This window comes from Lactuca virosa, chromosome 8, assembly GCF_052849685.1.
Source record: "Lactuca virosa cultivar CGN04683 chromosome 8, Lactuca_virosa_CGN04683_v6, whole genome shotgun sequence".
Lineage (NCBI taxonomy): Eukaryota > Viridiplantae > Streptophyta > Magnoliopsida > Asterales > Asteraceae > Lactuca > Lactuca virosa.
This window is the reverse complement of record NC_136433.1, coordinates 316,151,964-316,165,353: the sequence shown is the minus strand read 5'-3', so window position 1 is coordinate 316,165,353 and position 13,390 is coordinate 316,151,964. Positions and strand designations below refer to the sequence as shown.

General features: G+C 32.3%; 1 protein-coding gene across 3 annotated transcripts; it reads left to right on the top strand.

Annotated features, from left to right (window-relative positions):
* Positions 1-2,899: 2,899 nt before the first annotated feature.
* Positions 2,900-13,003, top strand: LOC145129781 (uncharacterized). 3 transcript variants are annotated; one of them, XM_079064581.1, is made up of 10 exons: positions 2,900-3,008; positions 4,181-4,419; positions 5,086-5,320; positions 6,362-6,531; positions 6,902-7,044; positions 8,718-8,895; positions 9,510-10,080; positions 10,373-10,485; positions 11,126-11,369; positions 12,355-13,003. In XM_079064581.1, exons 2-10 carry the CDS (start codon positions 4,229-4,231, stop codon positions 12,580-12,582), a joined length of 2,073 nt encoding a protein of 690 aa, XP_078920707.1. In that variant the 5' UTR covers positions 2,900-3,008; positions 4,181-4,228; the 3' UTR covers positions 12,583-13,003. The 3 variants fall into 3 exon arrangements, with proteins under 3 accessions (XP_078920707.1, XP_078920708.1, XP_078920706.1); XM_079064582.1 differs by having other exon boundaries at positions 2,909-3,036; positions 4,226-4,419; XM_079064580.1 differs by having other exon boundaries at positions 2,909-3,036.
* Positions 13,004-13,390: the final 387 nt, after the last annotated feature.

Genomic DNA, 13,390 nt, shown 5'->3' with positions numbered 1-13,390 from the left:
TATGGTATTAAAACTACTTTTCAGTTATATTAGAAAATATTGGATTTTCTGGAACATTAAACATACTCAATACTTCAAGAAACAAATAATAACTTATAAACATAAATACTTATGAACTCACCAACTTAAATGTTGATACTCTTTTTTTTGAAATACTTGTATTCTTAGGGAATCAATAGACAAGTACATTCTCAGGATTTTGAGAAGACGGAGCAGCTTAGAGTTACGTTTTTCAGTTTATGCTACATTTTGGGTGTCATTATACAATGTTTGAACACTTATGTAAAACTTATACATTATTAATGCAATGGTTGTTGTACTTTGATTACTATGATGCATGTGTTGTGATACTTAACATGAAGTCATCCACCCCCGAACGTTTCCGCCGCTCCGGTTTGGGGGTGTGACAACGATGTTGCTCCTTAACCTCATAGAGCTAGTGACACAAGCCATAACAGTTGCTTTTGCTGCATGGCTTTTAGATATGAAAAAATCTGATTCATTTAAACGCCTTAATATCTCAATTGGCCATGATTCTAGAATTTCTGCACAAAAGCTACATATATTAAATTTTGTGGATAAAATCTAATTCCATGTTGACACCTCATCTTATTTAGCATGAAACCATACATTAGCCTAATTTTTTTTCTAGGATGCAGTTTCTCGAGGAATTGCTGGTGTAGGCTTTAATGTTGTGCAATACGGGTAATGTAGTTGTAATCATTTTTTCATTTATTTTTATTATTTTCTTTTTGGACATTATCTACTTAATTATTTTCAGAGATGTTGATTGATAATTTGTTGATAATTTATATACATACCATCATAATGTTGATTGCCTTTCTATTGGAATTGGATGGAAGTTATTTGGTTATGATACAGGTAAATATGTCCATGTTTTTCTTAATTTTTGTTTCTTTTTTATATTTTTTATGTTTACATTGATAATTTTACTACCAAACAGGGTACAAGAAGTAGAGAAGCATATGTGGTTGCAGGTAAACTACAAATTAGATCCTTTCTTTTTAATTTATAAAACTCATTGCTATAGGGTGCATTTATTATTCCATTACGAAATGTCATTTTTCCCGTTTCATTTGTTAATTTTCATTTCTAAGCCATAAATAATGTCATATTTGTCTGTCTGTTTTGCTTTGATGGAATAGAATATGTGAGACCCATGTATTTTCCCGTTTCATTTGTTAATTTTCATTTCTAAGCCATAAATAATGTCATATTTGTCTGTCTGTTTTGCTTTGATGGAATAGAATATGTGATTGAATACCATACTAGGTGTGAGACCCATGTATTACATGAGTTTAATTAAAAAAAAATTAAATATGAAATTTTAACAATTTGAAAAGTTTGAATTTATAAGAAAAATGAAATTTTTTTTGAATTATTAAAATTAATGAGACTTAATGTATTGAATACATTACATATATAAACCCTTTCTAATAAATACCTTACATATATATTACCTTACATATTAAATGTGGAATTTTAATTTAATAAAATGAAAAATACAATAAAATGACAAGTGGAAAATAGAAAATCTAAAAATTCTAGAAAATGTCATGTGTCCAAATGAAGGAGAAGAGGACATGTGGCAAAAAACCTTCATTTATTAGAGTAGATTTCCCTGTTTTATTTTTCAATTTTCATTTCTAAGCTATAAGGAATGTCATATTTAGCTATCTAATTACCATTTTTGTGTATTGGATCAATAAACTCATAATAATTTCCGAGATTTGCTTTTGTAAAGATTTAGTGAACCTATATAAATAAATTGATCTTTTAAAAAAAACTTATAAAGAATAGGTAATTCTATCATTCTTTATTTAAATTGATGTTATGTTGTTTATGTTTGTTGATAGAAATCAATGGCATCGGCAATTCTACCCTTGGTTCTTTAGATGATATTTTCCTTGAATAAGCGAAAAATTTACTACCAAGTCGACCTCAAAAACGTTTGCGTTCAAATATTTGGCTTATAGCAAAAAGACAACCTGCTAAGGTACATTAAAAACATTTAAATATAAAAAAGTAACTAAATAATAAAAATAAGATAGTGATTATTGCAAAATTCCAAACCCTAAAACCTTGCATTCTATCAATGCCTCTTAGCTTGTAAGTGAAACTAAATAATGAACTTACATTACTATTTTGTTTAATTTCTATAGGTGTCCTTAAGATTATGACTTCGGTGAAAAATGTATCAAATTGATTTCATTAAAAAAAAATAGATTGTATGTTTTAGTGGTTTTCGGAAAAAAAGCTTATATTATTGTAGCAACTTTCCTAAAAAAGAAATATGTTTTAAAATCTTTAAAAGGGTAAAAATTTAATATTACAACAAATATTGTATGTACAATCATTTTGATTTTTTTAATCAATACATTGTATTTTCAATTTTTCACTATTAAGGTATTGTATGTACATCTTTTAGAAAATTCATTTGTTATTTTTTCTGCTAATGAGTTTGATTTTTTGTTCCCATCGATTGCAAGTTAATTGGACAACATTGTTGATCTATAGAAGGTTGAAGATGAAGCGTTGAAGATGTTGAGAAAGGAAATAATGGTATTATCAACTTAATCAAAATTTAATTTTGGTTATATGTGCTGTTTATATATTTACTTATGAAGTATTGTAGCTTCTTTTTAATAACGACTCTTTCTGACTATTCAAACTCGCGACAATGGCACGGGTGATCTTCATCTAGTTATTTTTATTATTATCATTTTTTTATTACCAAAAACGATGTGAAACCCTACTACATGTATCAAAATTAAAAACAAAGTTATTTTTTTGACCTAAACCGTAAAAACATATACCCTAGGGACCACATTTGCCAGTTACTATAAATCTCTATATAAAAAAAGGTGAAACAACTCCCCCTGATCTTTCGGTCCAGTCGCTCCCCAAATCACGCTGTTCCCGGAATCACGTCATCTGTCGATTCTCTCATCTCACGGCGTTGGTAGCCCCTTCAGGCGGGTTGTCCGGTTAGTGGTTCACTGCTTAACAACTTAGGTACAATTTGATTCTGATTTCTTCATCTTACACTGCTTCTGTGGGTTGTAAACACAATTTTGATTCATAAACTATCTGCTCTGTCATTCTTTCAACTCAATTTGCAGTTACAAAATTCTGCTCCTTAGTTAACAGTCGTAAGTTTTAGCAATAAATTATAAATTTAACTGCTTCACATGTGTGATTTAATTTGATCTGACTCGTGTTGGTATACGGAAGTGGAAAAGGACTTTTGAGGGTATTTTTGCAATTGATATTATATGAGGATCTATATGTACTCTATAATTGAATTGAATGTAGTTGTCATGTTCGAAACAGAATCATATATAAAGGAACTTTGAGGGTTTTAATTCAAGATGGTGCATTGAGTTGACCCTTCACTGGTTGAATTTGGATGCAATACTAAACGATGGGCAATGTTTGATTGGTAAATCATATCAAGCGATATTGCTATAAATTTCAAACCTACTGCAGTGAAAAATCAAAACAGTACATAAACAACTTCTGAATTTATATCAAAACCCCCAAATCATACATCATATCCATATATAGTCTACTGTCATTGGTTGCTTCAAATTGGTTAAAATTGGTTAAAATTGGTTCCAGTTTATCCGGGTATTAGTTTATTTTTGAGTTGAATGGTAATATGTTATTGCAATAACTGAAATCGAATTTTTTTAGTTGAATGGTAACATGTTATTCCAAGAAATGAAATCAACTATAAGGAGAAGATTGGGGAACTACTCCTTTCAGAAATTGAGCTTACTAGTAGGCTAGTACTCTAGTTGCCGGTTTATACAGATTTATAATTCATCACTAATGTGGTAAGTGTTTAGGAAGATAGCAATTTTAACAAAATATGGCATGACGTATATATCAACAACATAAGATATACCAATATGTCCACCTGAAAATATATGTACAAAATATCAAACAAAATACCTGTTGAATGCAACATGTTCCATACTTGAGAGATATATTTCAAATTAAAGAATCATGGTTTCTTGTTGATCCTTATCGACTTTAGGTTGTAGTTTGATCAAAAGCAGAATTGCTTTATCTGCTTATTGGGTGATGAAAAAAAGTGTCTTTTTGTTTTGTAGTTTCTTTAATGTTTTAATTAGCTAAAGTTTTGGTTTGATAGGTGGTTGGAAACTTTGATATGATTTAATTTTAAGTTGGTATTTAGAAGATGACTTCAGCGAGCAAAACTAGAAATATGATCGAGGGTTTTGTGAAAGATGGATCGTTTAAGTGGTTGTTGAAAAACCGAAGTCCATTTCATGAAGAGTTTGAAGAGATGAAACTGTCTCCATCTTCTGACAGAAACTGGATACATGAGCTGTCCCCCGTGGCAAATATAGTTGTTCGTCGATGTTCAAAGTAAGTTCTCATTTGTAATCCTATTTCTACCTTCATTTCCTGTTTCTTTTTCATTCCCATTAGATAATGATGTTTAATAGAAACATATGAGAAAACCGTGGCAAACTTGGGGAAATGTATGGAAAAAATATTTATAAAAACTTATTAGGCTTCCTTTCCTCACAGTCTTTATTAAGTCAAAGAGAAATACCCCTCTATAACTAAAATCTCTTTTGCAGTAGACTTACTATTTCTATCTCCATTTTGCGAACATTTGTAAATTGTTAAGGCTTAATGGAAAGCCTCATTTCCCTGACTTTTTCTATTTGCTCGTTGTTTCCGCATTAAGTCAAAAGGAAACACTCATATATAGCTTATGGAAATTTGAAAGTACGTGCTCTTTGGATATACAGTTTTTATTTCCATCTCCATTTTGCTGGCCATATTTCTTTTCCTTTCCCATGATAAGGCACTCTTTAGATAAATTAAAAAACAAAAACAAAAAACTGGGGAAGTGGAAGGAAAAAGTAAATGAGGCCAAATTTGTTAATTGGTTAGGACTTAATGGGAAAGCCTCCTTTCCATGGTTTTTGATATTAAGTCCTTCTTTTTGCATTATGTAATAAAAAAACAACATTTAGTTTGGATAATCATAATATGTGGTTTATACATACCTGATTACTGCAGAATCCTGGAGATTCCAACGGGTCAGCTTCAAGAAAACTTTAATGGGGAGGCTCCTGATGCTATAAAAGATCCATCATGGTATGCCCGGAATTTTCTGGAATATTCTTGTTTCAGGGCTCTTTCTGTATCCACACAAATGAACGGTTACATGGAGGACAAGAAGTTTCGACGTCTAACATTTGATATGATGCTTGCGTGGGAGCTTCCTGATGCTGCTACCCACCCTTCCATGGATGTATGTATATATATATATATATATATATATTACATTCGAAACAGTTTAAAAATGATCATAATAATGATGATGATAGTGATTATAATTTATAGTCATAGATAGTAATAAATGATATTAATAATGATGATGATGATGATGAATCATAATAATCGAAATAGTAATAATGATTATAATGGATGTGCCTGGATATGAAGATGTTTTCCCGTTCACCTCAGTAAGAACCTTTTCTGACCTCTTATGAAGATCTAAAATTTTGAAGATATTTGAAACAACATGAATGACAATCGAAAAACAGGGATTAGTTGGTATGACCAAACGTGCTAGGTTTGACTCTAGAGAGGAAAATCATCTGACTTACTTTTATTTATGTACTTTCTGATGACACAAATAATCTTTTGAAATTCCATGGTTTTACTATTTTATTTTCTTAAAAGAAAACCTCGAAATGGTGTTTTTTTTTTTCATAATCTTATTTTGGTTATGATGAGATTTTATTGCATTTAATTTTTTGTTTACGTAAATAAAAAATTCATTGATTCTGTTTAAATGATGCATAAAGTAGAGTTAAAACTACACTTTTTATTTACATATAAAAAATTATATGTATAAACTCATTCTGTTCGTACATGCTAAACATGATCATGGAATGTAATGACTCATTATTCTGTTACCTTCCTTATTCCATATTTCCATTACCCTGTCCTTTCCATTCCTTCCGCGAAAAGTTAATGTCCCACAGAATAATCGTTTCACATGTTAATTAAGCATGTTTTACTTGTACATAAGTAAAACTGAAGAAAAATTAAAATAAACATGATATCGGAAAAAGATGCTTTTTTTTTACAAGTTTAAGCTTTTCTAGCAAAAAAAAAAAAAAAAGAAAAAAGAATGAATACCGGCAGTTAGAAAGAGATTTGATATTTTTAGGTAAGTTTTAGTTTCTTCAAAGTTAAGGTACGGTGAGTCCAAGTTGTGATGGAATGGATGTGAGGCGAGATGGAGATGGATTTTGACATTGTAAAATTGATTATTATGCATCAGATAGATGAGGATGCAAGTGTTGGGATAGAGGCCTTTTCCCGAATTGCACCAGCAGTTCCGATTATAGCCAATGTGATCATCAGCGATTATATATTTGAGTTTCTGACTGCATCAACTGGAGGCCGGCTTCTGTTTTCTACCTTTGACAAATACCTCAGTGGACTGGAAAGGTACCATTTCCATAAAATCTCAAGTTTGTTTGTTTGTTTTTTTTTTAATACACAGGAATAGGATAGACCGGCCTTGTGTTGTGTTTCGTTTAATTGGGACAAAAATTGCAATTACCCAAAAGATATTTGCAAAAGACTCGAATGCCCTTGGCATCAAAGATGGCCCTAGAAAGTAGAAAGTTTGTCCAGTCTCATTCATGTGTGTTTGTTACGTTACGTAACAAGCTTTCTAGGGCTGTCTTGGATGATGATATGAGACGTCTTTTGCACAGACAAGCAAGTCCTATTGGTCAACATTTTTGAAAATTTCCCTGGTGATGAGTCCCAAAGGCTGTCAAAAGACATGAATGAATGTTGCATATGTATACAGGGCTGTGAGAAAACTTAAATCTCAATCAGAGTCATCTCTCCTTTCATCCCAACGATCTGGAAGAGGGGAAAGGGTTCTGGAACTGGATGGCACGGTAACCACTCAGCCTGTTCTTCAACATGTCGGGATCTCAACTTGGCCTGGTTCGTAACTTCCATCTCTCACTACTTAAATGTTCAATTTCAATACCCCTTCCTTACTGGATTCCATCTCAGTCCTGCTTTTCGTTTCACTGCAAAATTCAACTTTTCTTTCATAAAGCCTCATATGACTTTTCTTTCATCAGAATATTTGTAATCATATATGAATAGAACACATTTGTAATCATAAATGAATACGACTGTAATCGTAAATGAATAAAACACAATTTAAAGATAAAAATTTCAATATAATTATATAGACATAACCGAATAAAACACGTTGCTAAATAACTAATTTATACTTCTATTCATAAATGAATAACACAAAAAAGAAAAAAAAAATTAGAATGTAGTAATTAAGTATTTTTTTTTTTATAATCGTAAATGAGTACACTATAAAACTCTAACAAAAAGTAGAATGCAATAATTAACTATTAATCTATAATCGTAAATGAAGAACTCGTGATCTTCTCCACTTTTGGTTGTACATTTGCACTCCAATATTGCATTAGAAGGATCTTGATATCTTGATTTTCTCTGTACGTTATCAAAAATTGAAAATAAATATTAGTAACATTAACTAAATCAAATTTTTTTGGAAACACTCAATGAAATTATAGTCATAAATGAATATGTCTGAACTGAATATAAATAACAGTTGCAATCCTACATTTATAGTTATATTAATAGATGAATATATACCTCCAATCATAAATGAATAGACCTAAACAAAATATAAATTATATCTGTTTGATCCATGGAAGTAATTATTTTTTGTAAAAAAGACTGCACTAGAAGTAAAGAACACATATAATCCAGCCCATCAAATAAAAAATAATGCTAACCTTAACCTTTTATTTATTCTGATAAAAACTTAACATGTAATGATATCCACTTAATAAAGAAATAACCCTGACCCAAATTAATTATAACAAAGGAATATATGTCTTCCGTAAATTATCAAATCATTCTGCATCTAGTAAATGATAAGTATCCTATTCTATTAAGAATAGGCCCAAACAAACACAAATACACCAATCAAAATAGTTCAAACTGATTCATATTAGGGAGGTGGGAGTCATTCCCTCCCAACCCACTGAACCCACTGCCACATCACTTTTTCTCTTTTATTTTTCTTCATCTTTCCGAACCCACAACACACGGAAATCCTATCTTTTTGAGCCCACTCAACCCACTCAATTAAAAAAAAATACAAAACAAAGCAGGAATGGAATGAATTTGGCGATCCACCCAAGTTCCGACCGACTACCATTGGCTGGCGGCTTCTGATGTCGCTGAAGCTGTAGACATGCTTCTTTTTTTCTTCAAGTTTCCCTCTCTCTCTCTCTCTCTCTCTCTCTCTCTCTCTCTCTCGATCGGAGGACAATGTTTGGTGCTGGTGGAGCTTAGGGCTTGATGAAGCTGATATAAATAAAAAGAGAGGATAAAAAAAAAAAGCTTTGCAAAAATTGTATCTAATCTAAAGGAAATAAATAAAAACAAAACTGTTGAATTTACAAATTGGTCTCATGAGTTTTGGTGATTGAGCCAATTTCGTCATTTCAAACACTTTGACAGATTCCAGTTCTTTCCAACTAGATGCGATGCCCCTTTATATAAAAAAAGGAGTTAAAGTGCTGTAGTATAATGCTGAAAATCTGTATTTGTGGCGGCAGGTCGGCTAACTCTGACAGATCATGCAATGTACTTTGAAGCTCTACGTGTTGTATCTTATGATAAGCCAACAGTTTATGATTTGGCTGATGATTTAAAGCAATTTGTTAAGCCTGAGCTCACCGGTCCATGGGGAACCCGCCTTTTTGATAAAGCCTTCTTGTATAAATCCGTTTCCTTGTAAGCCCTTCTTACTTCTTACTTCTTATGCTTATGTTTTTTTAATACTCTAGGCTCTAGCTAGTGTTTGGTTATGGAATATAATGTTAAATTACAATATTAAAATTTTCTTTTGTTTATATAACACTAAGGTTTTTAAGAACCTTTTAAACTATAATTGCTGTTTCTTTCTCCAAAAGGACCAAAATTAAGTAAAAAATATTTTTTTATTATAGTTTTTCATTATATCTTACTATCCAATTTAATTTATTTATTTTAGAATTATTATTTTGAATGATGAATAAAATTTATGTGACTATAATGTACTTTGATTAATTTGTTTATTATAGCATTCTACTTTCATTTTTCCTTTAAAAATTTAGGTAGTTATAAGTATAACAATGTCATCCAAATACAAAGCAATTTTCAGTGGTATAATTGGTAAGATTTTCAAAGTATAACAAGGTCCTAATTAGAAAAAGATTGAAAGTGCAATGCTATATATATTTTTGTAAAATGCAAGTAAGTAACGGGTTAGTTAGAAAACATTTAAACTGCAATGTTGCGAAGAAAAGAAACAAAAGTAGGTTGCCGTATTTGGAACTGATTGAGGTGAGGTGAGGATTCCAATGTAGATCAGAGGCAATTGTTATGGAGCTTCCGGAGCTCAAGGGACACACTCGGCGTGACTACTGGCTGGCTATTATCCGTGAAATTCTATACGCCCACAGATTTATACGTAAATTCCAGATAACTGGAATTGAAAAAGACGAAACCCTTCTAAAAACGGTTTTTGGAATCCTACGAGTTCAAGCCCTAAAAGACATGAGCAGCTCCTCCTCCTCAATCCCATTGTCCTTCGAGGCCGGTCTTATGTTCAATGTCTGTGATCAACTTCCAGGTGGCGATCGGATACTGGAAACAATTGCTGACATGTCAATTTGTCGAGATGATGTAAAGGGAATGTATTCTATATCGGCTAGCACTATGGCTTCTAGCTTAGGGTTTGTGTTTGGGACGAGTTGCAATGTTGTTAATGAGGCCGCCGGGGGGATTACGGTTGGTGATGTTTGTGTTGGGGAGTTAACTCCGTTAGAGAAAGCGGTGAAAGAATCCAGAAGCACTTATAAGATGGTTGCAAATGCACAAGCTACAGTTGATGGAGTTAAAGTTGAGGGGCTTGACACTAACTTGGCTGTCATGAAGGTATGTTTATGTTTTTTACAATTCTGATTGTTGCTCCTTCCTCTGTAGTCTGTACTGCAATGCAAACAAACTTTTGCAATTTATTTTGTCCAATGCCCTTCTCATCTGAAATACCTATTATTATTATTATTATTATTATTTGTTTGTGTGTAACAATCACCGAGACTGCGAGTGGATGGGACTGGAGAAGCTTTATTTTCAGTGATGAATACGAGGAGGGCTTTTACAAATAATTAATGAGAGATTGATAGTGAAAAGTGAAAACTCATTATTTATTTATTTATACTTGCAGGAGTTGCTGTTTCCAGTTACTGAACTTGGGAATCATCTTGTGAAGCTATATTACTGGGAAGATCCTGTGAAGTCTCTTCAGTTCTGTTTGGTATTAACATACGTCCTTTACAGGTAGGTGTAGGTTAGCTTTTAATTTCAATTCTTGCGGTTGCATGCATCATGTGGTGATTACCATAAGACAGCAAATGGATGGAGTATTACTAGTCACATTCATATAAAATTAAGAAAATCGCTATTGGCAGATTGAGTTGAACAACTATGAAAGAGAAGTTGAACACAATTTTGTTTAATAGTCAACTTAATGAGTGTATGAGGGATTCTTTTTTCCTCACTTAATAGAGGAAGTCAAAGAAAAGAAGTTGTAAGTTTTTACAAATTTGCACTCATTTATTTTCCCTTCCATTTTGCAACTGTGCTTTCATTTTCTCAAGAATGCTTTAAACATCATATATCCAGATACCACTTTATCCAAACAACGCCGAGGACCTGTTTCAAGTGCTGTCTTTATATGTATGGATAAAGGGCTTATGTTTAAAAAATAAGTGCTGTATAAATAAAGACGGTTACCAGTTTGGACACATGTGAATGAGAAATGACCATAAATAAAAAAATTTGGCTGTTTATTTGTTGGAACAGAGAAAGGATGATGTCTGAATATATGAAGGCACCAAATTCTCACTTTCCACATTAATTAAGTGAAAAAAAAAAGAAAACAGACACAGACAGAGACAGTTGATGTATATTTTGGCAGGGGATGGTTTTGTTATGTTTTCGCGATGCTGCTTTTGTTTGTTGCACTGTTTATTATGATTACACGGTATTCAAGCCGAGGGCGGCCGGTGGATGAATTCAAGGTGATAGCACCGCCGCCTATGAACACAATGGAGCAGCTTTTGGCGGTCCAAAATGCAATTTCTCAGGCTGAGGAGTTAATCCAAGACGGAAACGTTCTTCTTCTTAAACTACGCGGTCTATTGCTCTCCATATTCCCACAGGTGCCTTTGCCTTTGCCTTTTTTCATCATCTTTTCCTCTTTTATTTTATTTTAACACTTCAAATCAAATCTCTATAAACTATAAAGTAATAACCTCAAACTCGATTATATCATATGATTTCTTCTACTCCTCAACCAAGGGCTAAGGCTGTGTTTGGCAGACTAGCTGGTAGTTGATAGTGCTTGGTAAAAACTAACTGATAAGCTAGATGGAAACTGTAAAATTACATCAAAGGGTATTTAATAATATATTAAAAACTAACGTTATAACATTATTAAAAATAAATTACAAATTTCATCATATTAAACCTATTAGTAACCAAGAGTTTTCCAATCAATTTTAGGTTTAAAACAAGTTTCTTGTATTCCATTTCATATTTGAAATGTTATTATGAATTTCTCGAATCTGATTAGTAACAAATAGGTTTTTTTTTTCTTTTTTTTCGGGGTTTATTAATAAGCTATCTCAAAGATATGTTTTTAAAAAAAGCTACTTTAGTTGTCTCACCAAACACTACATTGCAAGGGCTCAAAACATATGGTATAAGCGCCCCAAACACAACCTAATACAACAAACAGCAACGCACTTTAGTTTTTTTTTTTTTTTTTTTTTTTTTTGTTAAAGCATACTATGTTAGTGTTTTTTCTTATTATGGAATTAGACTTTAAATTCTTTTCTTACTTAGGCTTAAGTATTACCTGGCTAATTTAATTGCATTTAGTAACAAAAAAGTTTCCACCCTTGATGCAAAAAATAGCAATGTACTTTTGATGATTTGTTTGTTAGAATATTCTAGTTTGATTTCTTCCTAGACCTTGAAAAATCTATCCGGTGTCGGTGTAATATTTTATAAAAATGCAAGTGATTAAGATATGTATTCTAAATTATAAAGTAAGTAGTTGTAATTGTATTCTAAAATCTAAATTAGAAATATGATTGTTTATAATTGTAGGTTAATTTGATGAATGTGGGGTGTTGTTTTCAGGCAAGTGATCGATTTGCAATTGCACTTGTGATGATGGCGATTGTTTTGGCTTTTGTACCGATGCAATTTGTGATTCTACTTGTTGTGTTGGAGGAATTCACAAAGTACTCCCCTCTCAGGAGTTCAAGCACCGAACGGTTGGAACGCAGATTCAGGGAGTGGTGGTTTAGCATTCCAGCAGCTCCAGTTGTACTTGAAAAACTTAAAGAGGACAAGAAAAAAAAGTAAAGGAAACTCCCTAACTCTCTCTGTCTGTCTGTAGATGTAAATACAACTCCCTGGGTGCCGGAAATTACATACATATATACCCTCCCTTTATAGAGAAATGACATAAGTAGTCCCTCTTCTTAATCTTACTGTATATGTAGTTTTACTTTCGTTTGTTATTCCACATTTCTTCAACAACTCATTCTGCAAAAGGGTTATTCATCGTTCTGCCCCAAGAGTATATACTAGTTACTTGGTGTCTGCAAGGCGGATCCACACTGGAATTGTAACCCCTATGCTGCGGCTATGTTGAGATTGAGGGTTTCTTGAAGAAATAGACATTTTTTTTTTTGTGTGTTGTGTGTTTTTCCTTTTTTGAAGTGCTGAAAGAAAAGTATTTTGGTTTCTAGTTTTCTATAAGAGAGTGAACAATGTTGATGTTTGAATGTTTTTCTGATGAGTTTGCTATACAAATTGGGGAAGAGCAAAATAATCGTTGGAACCGATTACAATGTGGTTTGGTTCTCGGTCCACCGGAATCCTGAAAAACAGTTTTTTGTTCCTGTGGGTATCTGCCATGCGGTTCTTGTTTTTTTGGTGCTGGAATCGGAAGTTGAAGGCCAAACTCAAGGCAATGTGTGAAATAGTAATTTACTTTAATTGGTTGAGTTAAGCCATGTTTGGTAGCCTCTTAATTAAAAAATTAAGAGGCAACTTCTTGATTTGTCACATGTAGACTGTTTGGTTGCATATGAATTTATGCCTCTTAATTAAAAAGATGCCTCTTAATCTTTTAGATGTAAAAGCATGTTTGAAAAAATAAATAGAA

What these genes read in the sequence shown, in the direction of transcription:
- LOC145129781 (XM_079064581.1), top strand. Translation starts at nt 4,229, where the DNA reads ATGACTTCAGCGAGCAAAACTAGAAATATGATCGAGGGTTTTGTGAAA. An exon ending in TTGTATAAATCCGTTTCCTT is followed by an intron (nt 8,896 to 9,509) that starts GTAAGCCCTTCT and finishes ATTCCAATGTAG; the next exon opens with ATCAGAGGCAATTGTTATGG. An exon ending in TGCTCTCCATATTCCCACAG is followed by an intron (nt 11,370 to 12,354) that starts GTGCCTTTGCCT and finishes TGTTGTTTTCAG; the next exon opens with GCAAGTGATCGATTTGCAAT.